This window comes from Cucurbita pepo, chromosome LG08 (genome assembly GCF_002806865.2).
Source record: "Cucurbita pepo subsp. pepo cultivar mu-cu-16 chromosome LG08, ASM280686v2, whole genome shotgun sequence".
NCBI classification, from domain to species: domain Eukaryota; kingdom Viridiplantae; phylum Streptophyta; class Magnoliopsida; order Cucurbitales; family Cucurbitaceae; genus Cucurbita; species Cucurbita pepo.
This window is the reverse complement of record NC_036645.1, coordinates 7,825,363-7,840,344: the sequence shown is the minus strand read 5'-3', so window position 1 is coordinate 7,840,344 and position 14,982 is coordinate 7,825,363. Positions and strand designations below refer to the sequence as shown.

Sequence of the window (14,982 nt, the reverse complement as noted above, 5' to 3'; positions counted from 1 at the left end):
AAATAGTGGTTTAGTAGTGATTAGAAGAAACGTCTAAAAAATGAAAAAACAAAAAGAATAAATATTCGAAAAGAAAAAAAAAACTATATTATTATTTTAGTTAAATAATACGAAGGCTAGTACCCTTCGGGAAGTGATTGGTTTGCCATATGCTATAAACGGGATTAAACTCAATTTCTCATACTTTCACTCATTGATTCACTCATTGTTAAGATTCGGTTAGGTAGGTATATTTCGATCTCACACTAAGCCAAGAAATTCAAAAACGATAAATTTGGAAATCTGGGGAAGAGAGGGATAGGGATCAACAAGTTATTGAAAATTGTTTTTCTCGCCAAGTCGAATTGCTTTATCAATGATTCGGTGAATGGATCTATATTCAATTCGTGGGTTATTTTTTTTAATTAGTGTGAATATAATTCTTTTTAATTAATTCAGACTAATTTAACGCGTTAATAACTCAATATTCAATTTCATAAAAAAAGAAAATTTTATTATTGTGCTCTACTTATATACAAAACTCTGCTAACGAGAATGAAACCTTAAATTTGTATTAGTTACCGTACTGTTTTTAGCAATGACTTAATTTTTTCGAATGAGTTAACACAGAAAAGAGGCATAGATGCGGTTAAAGTTAGTTAAACCCAAAAAAACATTTATACGTACTGTGTTTCGAGTAGGAACTTAAAATTTCATAATCAGTTGAGATTGATGGAGAGTGTCGAGCTAAGAGGTAAAGACATTGAAGGTATATAGTTCATCGACGTGTCAATTGACTGTTAGGTCAAGGACAATATGTTACGAAAATGATCTAAATAAATTTGTAGACGAGACAAAATAAAAATATTATTGATTGTTTGAATATTTTAATCAAATTAATAGGATAGGGTTATTTTTTAATTGTCAACATAATTAGTAATTAAGGTTGAAAATTCTAAGAGGATTATTTCTAAATAATTAGAAATTAAATCATTTTAATGACTTCATCAATTTATTTCCTAATATGAATAAACTTCGAAAGAAAGAAATACCCATTCGTAGTTTTCCATAAAGAACGGTGGTAAAGATGTAATTTCGTACCTCACATTAAGTCACTTAGAAAATTCTTAGCCTAGAACCTGTCCACAAGTGCCGTCAACCAGTAAAAACGGAATGGGAAAAGTCAGATATACCCTTAGAAATCTGTACTATATAAACCGCTTTCTTTTATTACTTTTCTAGAGCTTCGAATTGTCGCGAGTATTTCACCATTTCTCTCACTACGTTTAGAGCATTCGATCGCGAGGCGAATCCCTAAACCTCAAAATCATTCTTCGATTCAGAGCTGTTTTGAATTTCAATCTGTTTCAGATTTCGGAGTTTTGTTCTTCTGCAATCTATGGGGACGGTGAAGAAGGAATTCGCTGTACCGCCAGTGGTTTTCCCTTCTGGCGGCAACCCCAATCTTCAACAACGGCGGGTGGCGACCGCGCCATTTCAGCCTCCTCGGTCGACCGGCTCCAGCATTCCGTTTATGTCCTTTGACATCGGATCCGCTGCCGCTGCTTCAACATCCTCCGGTAGCATCTATGGTGGTTCTATTGTTGGGGGGTCTGTCCCTGGTGGTGCTAATTTCGAAGACGAAGAACCCCTGCTCGACGAACTCGGGATCCATCCGGATCAAATCTGGAAGAAGACCAAGTCGATTCTGAATCCGTTCCGTGTCAGACCCGATGTGCACAAGGACTCGGACTTGTCTGGGCCGATTCTCCTTTACATGTTCTTCGGCCTCTTCCAGTTGCTCGCCGGTAAGATCCAATTCGGCGTGATTCTGGGATGGATTGTCGTTTCTTCCATCTTTCTATATGTTGTGTTCAATATGTTGGCCGGACGGAATGGTAATTTGAACCTTCACACATGTACTAGCGTGGTTGGGTACTGTATGTTGCCGGTTGTGGTTTTGTCGGCAGTGTCCTTGTTCCTACCGCAAGCCGGTATAATGAGATTCGCTGTCGCCGGAGTTTTTGTGTTGTGGGCGACGAGGATCTGTACGAGTCTCATGGTTTCTCTGGCTGATGGTGGAGATGAGCACCGCGGGTTGATAGCGTATGCTTGTTTTTTGATTTTCACTCTGTTTTCTCTGTTAGTTATATTTTAGTTCTAATGCAAATGCTTCTCTGATCTGATCAGCATTGGCATTCTTTCGTTTCTTACCTGAAAAAAAGAAAACACTCAAGTCCTGATTGTTTTTCTTTTTGTTACTATATTGATTACGTGAAATGGGTAGAGTTTGGATACTTGATGTGGTAAATGAGATATCTTTGTTCTTTTAATTTCTCTATTTAGTTCTTCAGGATGGTCGGCATTTCTCATGTTAGTTTTGTAGGAGATAAACAGGATCTACAAATGTGTCCTTGAGTTCTAAGGGAGTTAAGCTAGTTTACTTGTAGGCATCAGAATGGATTGTTTTGAATCTACACTTCAAGTTATTTGTATGGTATGCTTGGTTGATGATTGCCTCCACCTCAATATCCAAGCGTTACCAATGCCCCTTTGAGCAATTATCTTGGAGATAAACCAAGTTTAGTTTAGTTGCATCTTATCTTGATGATTGGCCTCCACTCTTTTCTTTTGGATTTTGAACCTGTTGTTTGCTTATTCTTTTGTCTTAGTATCACAGCGTCTTCATGCAATGTTTTGAAAGACTTAAAACTGGTCTTTAGGCTTTTTCTTTGGAAGAATTGAGTGTCCAGACATAAGCATCGAATGCCATCGAAACATCATCTGCATGTGTCGAACCAATTTGACCAGCTTTTGAACTTTGTATCTATTAGCGGGATCATGTTCAATGTCCTAGTAATGCGCCCGTGGTTAAGTTGTTATGTATTCCCTTCGCCTTTTTTATTTATCTACTGAATGGGTTTCTGAGAAGGTAGTTTCATACACTACAATGTCCCTGTATGTACCTCCTACTGTAGTGAAATGTGCCCTTGCTGATATGATAACCAGCAGAGGTTTGAAGAATGTAGTAGGCCGGCAGGCTCTTTTAACTGATCTGGTTTGATGTTTCTGGTTCTCTTTTGACACGATATTGAAGAAAGAATTGGGTTAGCACGTCGCTTGGTTATAGAGGTGGAAGGTTGTTTGGGATGATAGATAGTTATTTCTCGATACGGGTTCATGGCGAAATCATTTAGATTGTTTCCCTGTGCATTGTTGGTCTTACCACCAAGGAACCATAGATGTTGTCTTTATAAGAACTAAGGAAATATGTAAGAGATGAGAGTTTTCTTTTCTTTCCTTTGGTTGGAAAGAAATGGAAGGATATCTACTGGATATATCGATAGATCGTGGGAGGATATGTCGAGTCGTCGTATTGTTTCATTGTTGGTTCACAATGCAAAAATGTCGAGTCGTCGTATTGTTTCATTGTTGGTTCACAATGCAAAATTGTTTTGTTTTCCTCCCATGGAGTAAGTTCCACAAACATTTCAGCTTTTAGTTTTAGTGAACAGCTCAACTTGTTATCTAAGGCCTCCACGATTGTTACCAGAATCTTGAGGCTGTTTCTGGCTGCAGCATGTAACTGTTGGGTAGTTGACTAATCTTTATGTCTTTCCTGGTTCGTTTTGATGATAGGTATTCGATCATCGAGACGAGCTCGGTTAGATTATGTTGTTGCCATCTATTTGTACCCAATATGTCTTGATCAATGAGGTTTCCTATTTTCATGGTCATTCTTATTCAGACGCGATACCTACCTGTTCAATCATGTCTACGCGATACCTACCTGTTCAATCATGTCTACGCGATACCTACCTGTTCAATCATGTCTACGCGATACCTACCTGTTCAATCATGTCTACGCGATACCTACCTGTTCAATCATGTCTACGCGATACCTACCTGTTCAATCATGTCTACGCGATACCTACCTGTTCAATCATGTCTACGCGATACCTACCTGTTCAATCATGTCTACGCGATACCTACCTGTTCAATCATGTCTACGCGATACCTACCTGTTCAATCATGTCTACGCGATACCTACCTGTTCAATCATGTCTACGCGATACCTACCTGTTCAATCATGTCTACGCGATACCTACCTGTTCAATCATGTCTACGCGATACCTACCTGTTCAATCATGTCTACGCGATACCTACCTGTTCAATCATGTCTACGCGATACCTACCTGTTCAATCATGTCTATTAGCTTCTTTCTTGATTCGTTTTCAAACTACATCTTACTAGGTGAAGTTCGCTCTAATACCACATGCCTTAGTGGCTCGTGTTTAAACGTCATAGTATCACATGATAACCATAGAACATACAATTTATCCTACTAAACCCTTAAGTATTCTAATAGTAAGTTCTGCATCCAATTGGTACAACTTGGGCAACTGTTATTTCGAGGGAGGGATGGATTTAAATGCACTCTTTATAGTTCATTTGATATCATTTATCTATAATAGTTCATCATCGTCTCAACTTTTTCATTACTATTAAAACCAAAACAATCTAGGCATGTTTTTGTTCAAATTTATTATTGAAAATACATCATAACGACTTACGACCCATTTGAAATATCTATCTATATATATATAGACAAACGGGTACTCGAAATTAATAAAAATAATTGTATTTATAAATTATGTATTTGTGTCATACTTACAAATATAACAACCAATTCTGTTCATTACAAATATCAAACTGTATATTAGTCAAAGTCAAACTAATCGGTCAATTACAAGTTCATAAAAAATAAAAATAAAAATAAAAAAATCCAAGATCAATTTGTTGTAGCTAGTAAGGCAGAATATTTAAAAAAAAAAAAAAAAAAGACACGTGTAAGAAAAATAAAAAAAAATTATATTATTTTGACAAACACAAACACAAAGGCCATCTTCGCGCTTGAATTTCTTTGTTTTTCCCACTTCAGATCTATCCATTTGACTTGATCTCGAGTAGCCGAGGGCTTTAATGGCGGGTGGTATGAACAGGAAGATTTCCGCAGCATCGGCCAGAGCTCATACAAGGAGAGCTAAGCAGAGCAGTTCTTCCCCGATTTCTTCAGGTTTTCCTATCTCCATTTTCTCCACTGTTTGTTTGAATTTTTAGGCGTTCTTTGTTTCTCGTATTCTGAAATTCGCACGTCAATGATACGCGTTGTTGCTTATTTCGTTTCTGAAGAAATTGGTGATCTGAAGATGGAAGTAACGAGGAATTGTAGTTCTCCGTTTGTTTTTAATGAAGTTGACTAAGCTATAGCAATGACCAAAATCGACCTAATCTGTAGTTTATGGTGCTGTTTTCAATTTCTAACCTCAGCTTTGGATCTTTCGGGCATGAAATTTTTGTCTACACCATCAAACTAGCAACATATTCTTGTTATTCCTTGTTACTAATCTATTGGATTTCTTCATTTTTATTTTCCCCAATTGTCATTACTGCTAAGCGGAGTAGTATGTGTGGATTTCAAGCATTGAACTAGCTGCCGTGTTACGTTTGGCTTTTAGCCGCTCTTGTAATCTAATCTGAGTAGGAATGGCTCTTCATTTTGTTACAGATTATAGATAGTCTCCATGTTATTATAGAACAAATAACATGATTGATTTTCTCTTAACATCATTTTGTTCTTGTTCTTGTTCTTGTTCCGTTGTATCTACTGCTCTTCTGATTAGAACTTAAAATTACAGGATTGCTAAAAAGTACAGTAGTGCTGCTCTTTTTTGGGTTTTTGGCCTGGGGTTATCAGGCAATCCAGCCTCCTGCACCAAAAATATGTGGCTCCCCTGATGGTCCTCCTATCACAGCACCAAGAATAAAGCTAAGAGACGGTAGGTATTTGGCATACAAGGAGCATGGGGTTCCAAAAGCTTCAGCTAAATTCAAAATTATCTATGTCCATAGCTTTGGTTCTTGCAGACACGATGCCATTGTTGCAAACACCATCTCCCGGGTATCATCTATGTTTCTCCCTTTAATGTTCTAATTGTTCTGGAAATGCTTCTAAACACTCAATTGTAATCTCTATTGACATCTTGCAGGACATAATTGAAAACCTAGGAATCTACATTGTATCATTTGACAGATCTGGTTACGGAGAGAGCGATCCAAATCCGAAACGAACTGCGAAAACTATTGCTTTTGATATAGAGGAGCTAGCTGATGAATTGGGACTAGGATCCAAATTCTATGTTGTTGGGTTTTCCATGGGTAGTCAGGCTGTTTGGAGCTGTCTAAAATATATTCCTAACAGGCTAGCAGGGGCAGCACTATTAGCGCCAGTTATTAACTATTGGTGGCCTGGGCTCCCTGCAAACTTAACAAAGGAAGCTTTCTATCAGCAGTTTCAGCGGGATCAGTGGGCAGTTCGTGTTGCTCATTACACCCCCTGGCTTACCTACTGGTGGTATACACAAAAATGGTTTCCTTCTTCTAGTGTTGTTGGATCTAATCCCAACATTCTATCTCGTCAAGACAAAGAACTCCAATCCAAGCGAGTGGACAGGGAATTATGTGCGGTATGTGAATTTTCTTTATGAAACTTTGGTTTCTACATTTTGGATCTTATCTTATTCAACGCTGACTGTTTAAATGATAAAGATGGTGCACAATGGTGATTCCTATGCTCTTACATAAAAAATAAAAAATAAAAAATCTTGGCCAAATCTGAGAGGTGGGATGGAAGTAAACGTGGAAAAATCAACGTCCTACCCCCTCAAGTGTTGGTTTGGTACATTCAGAAGTCTGCCATAAACAATGTTGAATTAGGTAAGGAGACAAATTATACATACGAGGGGGAAATGCAGAGGCTACAAATACACAAGGATAACATTAGGTTTGCCAAACTGTTTGGTGGCACGTATAGAAGTGAGGCAAATTGATAGGAACCTTAGAACGCTCTTTCATTTTATGTATGTTAGGGTTGGTGGGAAAAGGATGGAATGAGTAGTGTGATGTAATACACGGAGTGTGGATAGGAGTAGGTAAGGATAGGAACTATCTTTTGTATTAGTGTTAAGGGGTTGGTGAATCCAATGGAATATATGGTAGGAGTAAGCACTATGACGAGGGTACGTATTTGTCCAGTAGACAGAGAAAGAGTAAATAAGGATAATATAACAAGAGAGAATGAAGGGTATAAAAAGTACTGTTTGAGAGTAGTAGGAGCCAAGATATCGGCATTTGGTGGCTTTTGGAAATTTAAATCTGTGTGGGAAACACTTAGGTTGGACAGTCCAACAGGAAATAGTAGAGGGAGTAACTGAACGAGTAGTCATGATGGGAGAGGAAAAATTGGAAATGTTCCAAATGAAGATGTCTTGCTTCCCCTTGCAATGCCTTTACTGGAAGACAGAGGGAATGAAAAATATTCATCTGAACAAGTTTGGAAGGCATTAGTGGGAATTCTGGATTGAATCCTGGTAAAAGGCTGTCTTCCTATGTTACAAAGCTTATAAATATGATCCTGGAATCAAAATAGTCCATTATGATAGCCGAGAAAGAAAGAACGGAACTCAAGTTCTCATAGGTGAAAGTATTTCTAGGTTTAATTTTCAAAAACCAAGTAGTTATCAATTTGGATCCAAACTTCAAGTTCGTGGTTAATAAGTTTTTAAACTTAAAAATGCTTCTAGCATTGTCCCTCAAAACTAATCAATCTATTACGCAATGCTCGGTGATAATTGGTATCTAGGAGGTTCAAATCACCGTACTGATTAGGAATCGTATCTCTGGAGCCCTCGAACAAAGTACACCCTTTGTTCGACGCTTTAGTCACTTTTGACTACACATTCGAGACTCACAATTCTTTATTCGATATTTGAGGATTCTATTGACATGGTTAAGTTTAGGGCATGGCTCTGATACCATGATAGTAATCGCGGCTCTCCACAATGGTATGATATTGTCCACTTTGAGCATAAGCTCTCATGGCTTTGTTTTGGGCTTCCCCAAAAGGCCTCGTACCAATGGAGATAGTATTCCTCACTTATAAACCAATGATCCACTAAATTAACTAATGTGAGGCTTACTCCCAATCATTTCCAACACCTACCCCATATTTGTTGATATTTGTTGTACTTCTTTAAAGCTAAAGTAAAGCTAAAGTAGGCTAACTAGCTAACATTTTATCCTTGCATGAAATTCTCAGCATGTTTCTACCCAACAAGGAGAACAGGAATCTATCCACAGGGACGCCATCGTTGGATTTGGGAGGTGGGAATTCAGTCCTCTGAATCTGGAAAACCCATTCCCAGAAAGAGAAGGTTCTGTCCATTTATGGCATGGAGATGAAGACAAGATTGTGCCTGTCACGCTTCAACGATACATTGCTAAACAGCTTCCTTGGATTCATTATCACGAGGTGGCAGGTGCCGGTCATTGGTTTCCCATAGCTGATGGTATGTCTGAATCCATCATTAAAGCTCTTCTTCTTAATGATAAATAGGCTTTTATTACAGCTTCTGCTGGGTTGGTGATTCTTCATTACTCCATTTTTGTCTCTCATCCTTGCTACTACATTGCATGAGATGACCACAATGGATACGTCTACCAACATCTCTCTTACTGATGGTTGAAATTTAGGGTTCAAAGTGTGTAATTATGTCGAAGTGTGTAATGATGTCATGTTCGACCTTATCTTGTATGCTCCTTGACTAATCTTATGAGATAATCACTTGAGACTAGACGATACTTGTTGGTTGGAAATTAGGTAGGATTTGAAAATCTTCTATATTTTTTCACTTGACCTAAGATTATTGGCGTATGCTAGAATGATTTGCCTACAATTTTATACGTTGGATATACGAGATAGAAATTGCAAAAATTGTGTTTTGACCATACGTCTAAGGGATAGGATAGGACTTCGGAGGAGAGCCACTATATTTTTTCAGGTTATAACCACGTCGAATAATCTCTCGAACTATTATTTCAAGGAGAGAATCTAGGTTCGAGGATGCATTCGAGATGAATTTATACATTAAAATTGTTGTGGCAGGAATGATATTGAACTTAAATCTAAAAAACGTTAATAAATCATTCCTATTGTCGAGCTACAAGTTCCACAATATAGGAGCGGGATTTTCTAAAAAGCCAAAGTCGCGGGGACCAAGAGAATCTACTATAATATGATATTTTTTTGTATATAAGAATTTATATGTGACCCTAACTATGTTGGTGTCTATAAAATTCATTAGACATTAAATTAAAAAATTCAATTCTAGAGACTTTTTTAATAAATAAAGATTTATTAATAATTTAAAAATAAAGAAATATATTAGATACAAATGCTCAAAATTAAAATTTATAATTAGTAATTTTTCATTTTAGTTACGTACTTTTAAATAGTGATTTTTGGTCTATGATTTCTCAAACTTTGAATAGACTTTCAAATTATTATTATTTTATTAATCTGCATTCAACAAATTTTAAAAATATATTCAGTATATTATTTGTTAAAAAAGTAAAATAATAATATTATTATTAAAAGAAAAAAAAAACAGCTAAATAGCCAACTAAAAAGTACCACGTGCCTAGGCTTCAGCTTTCCCAACTTGCATGCGACGATATCGCTATCCAAAGTACCCTCCAGATCACCTCTCCTCTATGTCATAACCCTAAAGCTGCTAAAATTACCCGGCATTCACCAATGAAACAAAACAACAGCTAACGTGGAAGACGCTCATTGGACATCCACTACTTAGGTGTGTAAGCTAGCTACACAGAATCTCCACCCAGCTTAGAGGCAAAAAAAAATACGTGTTCGTTTACGAGAGTCCAGACAGTGTCCAAAAAAGCTAAACAGAGCCACGTGTCTTGCACGTGTCATGGACTTCGTAGATAGGTTCAAACAAAAGAAGAACGCCCTCCAATTTTCAAATCCTTAATTAAAATAAAAAATAAAAAATTAATCTCTTAACAAAATAAATAAATAAATAAATATAATTTCTTACTTCGAGGAATTTAAGCGGTGGGCTCCACCTCTCCTTATTTTGTCTCTGGCTCTTCCCCAAGACAATGTCATCAAAAGGCTACCATTTACCAGGACCCTTTTAATTCAAGACACCCAGTAAAGCTATATATATATATACTGAAGAGGCCGTAGTTTAAGCACGCTGCTCTGTTCCTTGTCGTCTTCAAGCTTCGTATTTTGTTGCAGAGATTCAGAGCTCGAGAAAGCTTCGTTAATGGCGGCTTCTGTTAGATTGAAAGCTTTGGATTTGATGGTTTAAACTCTCAAGCTTACACAAGCAATAGTAGTCTCTGTTTCTCTTCATCTTTACTGATTCCCCCATTTCTTAAAGGTAGCTTCAATGGCTGCCCTGTTTCCACCATTAAAGCTCTGTTTTCTTTAAATTTGGAGTTTTTGACATACCCATTTGAAAATTAATACAAAAAAGGGAAATTTTGCTCGTTTTCTTCTCCATCCATTAATGAAATCTCTGATATTCTTGTTTTTTTTTTTCACTGATCTTCATAGATATTGGAAGAACTTGAAGATGGTGATAACAGAATCAGAAATGTTGTCTCATGATGAAGCGGAATCGCCATTGCAGTCTGAGCAGCAGCTCAAGAACAATGGATTCTCTTCCCTTGGAAGACAATCCTCTATTTACTCTCTTACACTGGACGAATTTCAGCATACTCTCTGTGAGAGTGGCAAGAATTTTGGGTCAATGAACATGGATGAGTTCCTCACCAGCATTTGGACGGCGGAGGAAAACCAAGCAATTAGTGGCAGCCACTCCGCCGCCACTGCCGTGGCGGCTGCAGCGGCATTGAGTAATACCCAGACTCACCTGCCGGTGACCGGAGCGTCGTGGGGGAAACGCAATATAGAGAAGCAAGCGAGCTTGGGTCGCCAAGGTTCACTAACAGTTCCTTCGCCATTGTGTCGGAAGACGGTGGAAGAGGTTTGGTCGGAGATTCATAAGAGCCATCAGGGGCAGAGTCAAAACAGCAATTCACAAGAGTCCGCCGCGCGCCAACCCACTTTTGGGGAGATGACATTGGAGGATTTTCTGATCAAAGCAGGGGTTGTTCGAGAGCCTTGCGGCGGAGCAGGAGTGGCGCAGGCATTGCAACCACCGCAGCAGTATAGTTTGTACCAGAATAGCAACCACGCCGTTGGTGGTGGTTATGTTTCAAGGCCTATTGGACTCAGTACATCTGCAGCTGGCGGTGGTAGCATTACAACTGGGTATGCTAGCAATGGGAAAAGAAACAGTTTTTATTCGTCACAGGCTCCTTATGGTGGTGGCGGAGGAGGAGGATATCCGCCTGCTCAGCCGTTGGGGATGGCGGCGCCTGTGAGTCCAGTTTCCTCCGATGGAATGTGCGGGAATCAAGTGGATAAGTCGAATCAATTTGGGTTGAGAGGTAGGAAGAGAGTGATTGATGGGGCAGTTGAGAAAGTTGTGGAGAGGAGACAGAGGAGGATGATAAAGAACAGGGAGTCGGCGGCGAGGTCCAGAGCTAGAAAACAGGCTTACACGGTGGAGTTAGAAGCAGAGCTGAACCAGTTAAGAGAGGAAAATGGACAGCTTAAGCAGGCCTTGGTAAGCAACATCATGTGAAAACATTTGATGTTTTTAGACAGCAATTGTCCACTGTTGTGATTCTAACCAGATTTTGTGTTCTTGTTTTTTGGTTTTGGAACATGAACAGGCAGAGCTTGAGAGGAAGGGAAAGCAACAGGTACCCTTTCCGTTTCTTTCTTGATTGTGAGATTGAGATTCCACCTTAGTTGGGGAGCGGAAACCTCTTTCTATCTATATGTAATTTAGGGACTTTGAGGAGAACTCGAAACCGAACGTTTAAAAACGACAATATCGGTTAGCAATGAGTTTGGACTTAGACTGGTACAAATAGTATCAGAGGAAGACACTAAGTGATATGCTAGCGAGGATGTTGAGTCTTGAAGGGAGATGGATTGTGGATCCCACGTCGGTTGGAGAGGAGAATAAAACATTCTTTGTAAAGATGTGGAAACTTTTCTCTAGCAAAAGCGTTTTAAAAACCTTGAGAATAAGCTCGGGCTTGAGCGGTTACAAATGGTATCAAAGTCAGACATCACGTGATGTGTGAGTGAGGAGGCTAGGCGGTGTGCCAACAAGGACACTAAGTCCAAAGTATAAAATATCAACTAGTAGTGGGTTTGAGCTGTTACAAATGGTATCAGATTCACAATGTGTGAGTGAGGAGGCTTATCAACCAGTAGTGAGCTTAACTTAAGCGGTTACAAATGGTATCAAAGTCAGACATCACGTGATGTGTGAGTGAGGAGGCTAGGCAATGTGCTAGCAAGGACAATGGGTCTTGAAGAGGGATGGATTGTAAGATCCCACACCAGTTAGGGAGGGGAACAAACCACGTTTTAAAAACGTTGAGTGGAATTCTGTGAGGGGAAAAGGGGAAAAGCCTTGGTAAACCATGAAATGAAAAGTCCAAAGTGGACAATATCGGCTAGCAAGCAAGCAAGCAATAGATTTGAACCGATCCTAATTTGTTGAATGTGTTTCTAAATTCATAGAGATTTGAGCTACATATAGCTAGCAATTGTTGTGTAAATTGTGAGATGGAACTCCATTTTTGCAGTACCTGGAGGGAACAAAGAACGTTCAAACGAAGGCAGAAAGAGCGAAGGAAAAGCTTGGTGTTATGAGGAGAAGCTTGAGTTGCCCATTGTGAAACAAAATGCTCAAATGTGGTAGCCATGGTGAACACAAAACCCTAAAAACATGCAATGGTTCAGAGAAAAACCTGGTGCATCCAGCAGCAGCAGCAGCAGCAGATGTTAACTGTGTTGCAGGAATTTGAGCTGTGTGCTGTTCCTCTTCCTTTCTTCACCTGCCTCCATCTACAGGATTTGATTCCGTTTTCTTCTCACTTTGTCGAGGCGTTGTAAAATGAAGTACATACAACCAGAGTAATGGAAGTAATGGTCTGGCGTTTGTGGTAAAAAAAAAATAAGAGTAATGAAATAAAAAATATTTCTTTTTAGTATTGGTCCCGGCGGGGCTCGAACCCGCGACCTTCGGCTCATAAGACCAACGCTCTAACCAACTGAGCTACGGGACCACTTGATAGTAACGGTGAATTTAAAATTATTCATCGTTAAAAAATTTAAGGGCTTTCTTTGTTGGGTAACTTGAATATTCTAAACCCAAAACCAATTTGGAGGTTTTAAAAACAACCTAACATGAGCTCGACTCAACATCACTTTGTGTTCGTCATTATTTTAAGCATGAAGAGTGTTGGGTTGGTGTAAAATCTTTCTTTTTGCAGAACTTAAGACTCTAGATTTCAAATGGATCACGTCAATTTTATCCATTAGTAACTTGAAACAGCTATGTTGTGATAGCTTTATTGAATCATTTTTACTCATTTGTATAGTTTTTCGACACGTGGGTAAAAAAATATGCATCGATTTACTAAACCCGTGTTCAAAATGATGAGCTAAGATATGTAGACGTGAAAAAGATTAGAAAGATATGTGTATAAAGGAAGATGGTGGTGTTTGGTAATAAAGAAATTTGTAGAATGAATGTATGTATATGAATTGAACACATATGGAGCTCACCAAAATCAACATCAGCCTCATAATGCTCCAAATTCCCAATCAAAACCAAAACCACATATCTTTCCTCCTACAAATCTACGCCTCCGATTTCTCCATGTGGATTCTCTTTTCTTCATTCCTTAATTTCGACTTCACTCTTCAAATCCCTCTAAATTCATCGCCACAATCCTCTTCCATGGCGGACCCAGCTTTCGTCTAGGGTTTTTCCGCATGAGAAGAACAGAGAGTTTCTGAAAGATGGAATCTCACCGTCCTCATTCTTTTCTTCCTCCTCCGCCGCCATTGACGGCCGAGAAAGCTCCTGTACCGGCGGAGAAAATCGGAATCGAACAGGAACTGGAGTCTCTGGCTTCGAAAAAACGCTCGGAATCGGAAGTGCAGGAGGTCGCCGCGGGTAAGGAAATGCTAGTACAGATGACAACGGCGGCGGAGGCGGAGGAGGAAGGCGGACGGGAGAGGCTGAAGAGGCACCGGCGGGAGATGGCCGGGCGAGTCTGGATACCGGATATATGGGGGCAAGAGGAGCTTCTGAAGGAGTGGATTGATTGCTCCGGCTTCGATGCTTGTTTATTTCCGACTGGAATCGGGTTGGCGAGGGCGGCGCTGGTTGAAGAAGGAAGAAGGGCCAACAATGGCGGATTCAGAGTGGAGAACAGGTGCTGAATTTACAGTCAATTTTTTTAGGATTAATTGAAATAAAAAACAAAGAAAATTCATTTCCCAAGCTTTGAAGATTATTAGTTTCCAACATTTGGGGAAGAGGAATTTGAATGGAAACACAATCAAACAAAACTGCTTTTATTTCATTCGCCATTTGATTTTCCATTTTATTGTTAATTAATACAATTATGAATTCTTCATGCTTTCCTTCAATAATATTATTGTTTATTATTATTATTATTATTATTTTTAATTATTTTTATTCCCTTACCATTTATTTGCATCTATTCATCTCTCTCTATTTTTTTTTTTATTTAAAATAAAATCTTAAAAATTTTTGAACTATGAAACTTTTTTTTCCCTTCTTTTTCGTTCTCTCTGTCCTCTGCAAATCAATGAAATACTCTACAAATTCATTAAAATATTTTCAAATAATCCATTTTAAATATAGTTTTGTTATATTGAAAAGAAAAAAAAAACTGTATTTGACTCTTTTTATTTATTTTATTTTAGGTAAAACAAGATTTTACAGTTTTCGTGAATATAGAATAAGCAAAATTCAAAGGAAAAAAAACTAAATTATGTAAAATAAATAAATAAAAGAGTTTACAAAACTTGGCCACGTGTAATTTTGTGTTTTTAAGTTTAAATATCCAATTAACATGGTTAAATTTGTTTATTTGTTTAATCCAGTTTCAAAATTATAAATTTAATTTATCAACACAAAATTTAAATTATAAATTTAGTTTATCTA

General features: G+C 38.3%; 4 protein-coding genes and 1 non-coding gene across 6 annotated transcripts; 4 read left to right on the top strand and 1 right to left on the bottom strand.

The window, feature by feature from the left end:
• The first annotated feature begins 1,233 nt into the window (after positions 1 to 1,233).
• On the top strand, positions 1,234 to 2,312 carry LOC111799701 (protein YIPF5 homolog). Its single transcript, XM_023683146.1, has one exon. It carries the CDS (start codon positions 1,379 to 1,381, stop codon positions 2,135 to 2,137), a length of 759 nt encoding a protein of 252 aa, XP_023538914.1. The 5' UTR covers positions 1,234 to 1,378; the 3' UTR covers positions 2,138 to 2,312.
• Positions 2,313 to 4,876: 2,564 nt separating this feature from the next.
• Positions 4,877 to 8,695, top strand: LOC111800978. The gene is made up of 4 exons (XM_023684919.1): positions 4,877 to 5,057; positions 5,680 to 5,942; positions 6,031 to 6,507; positions 8,139 to 8,695. The coding sequence occupies exons 1-4, from the start codon at positions 4,964 to 4,966 to the stop codon at positions 8,433 to 8,435; spliced, it is 1,131 nt and encodes a 376-aa protein (XP_023540687.1). The 5' UTR covers positions 4,877 to 4,963; the 3' UTR covers positions 8,436 to 8,695.
• A 1,331-nt stretch (positions 8,696 to 10,026) lies between these two features.
• On the top strand, positions 10,027 to 12,784 carry LOC111800628 (protein ABSCISIC ACID-INSENSITIVE 5-like). 2 transcript variants are annotated; one of them, XM_023684414.1, is made up of 4 exons: positions 10,027 to 10,290; positions 10,467 to 11,544; positions 11,654 to 11,683; positions 12,584 to 12,784. In XM_023684414.1, exons 2-4 carry the CDS (start codon positions 10,486 to 10,488, stop codon positions 12,674 to 12,676), a joined length of 1,182 nt encoding a protein of 393 aa, XP_023540182.1. In that variant the 5' UTR covers positions 10,027 to 10,290; positions 10,467 to 10,485; the 3' UTR covers positions 12,677 to 12,784. The 2 variants fall into 2 exon arrangements, with proteins under 2 accessions (XP_023540182.1, XP_023540181.1); XM_023684413.1 differs by having other exon boundaries at positions 10,027 to 11,544.
• A 208-nt stretch (positions 12,785 to 12,992) lies between these two features.
• On the bottom strand, positions 12,993 to 13,066 carry TRNAI-UAU. Its single transcript has one exon. It is a non-coding gene; the product is annotated as a tRNA-Ile (tRNA).
• A 486-nt stretch (positions 13,067 to 13,552) lies between these two features.
• LOC111800630 (protein BIC1-like) lies at positions 13,553 to 14,374 on the top strand. Its single transcript, XM_023684415.1, has one exon. The coding sequence runs from the start codon at positions 13,806 to 13,808 to the stop codon at positions 14,229 to 14,231; it is 426 nt and encodes a 141-aa protein (XP_023540183.1). The 5' UTR covers positions 13,553 to 13,805; the 3' UTR covers positions 14,232 to 14,374.
• Positions 14,375 to 14,982: the final 608 nt, after the last annotated feature.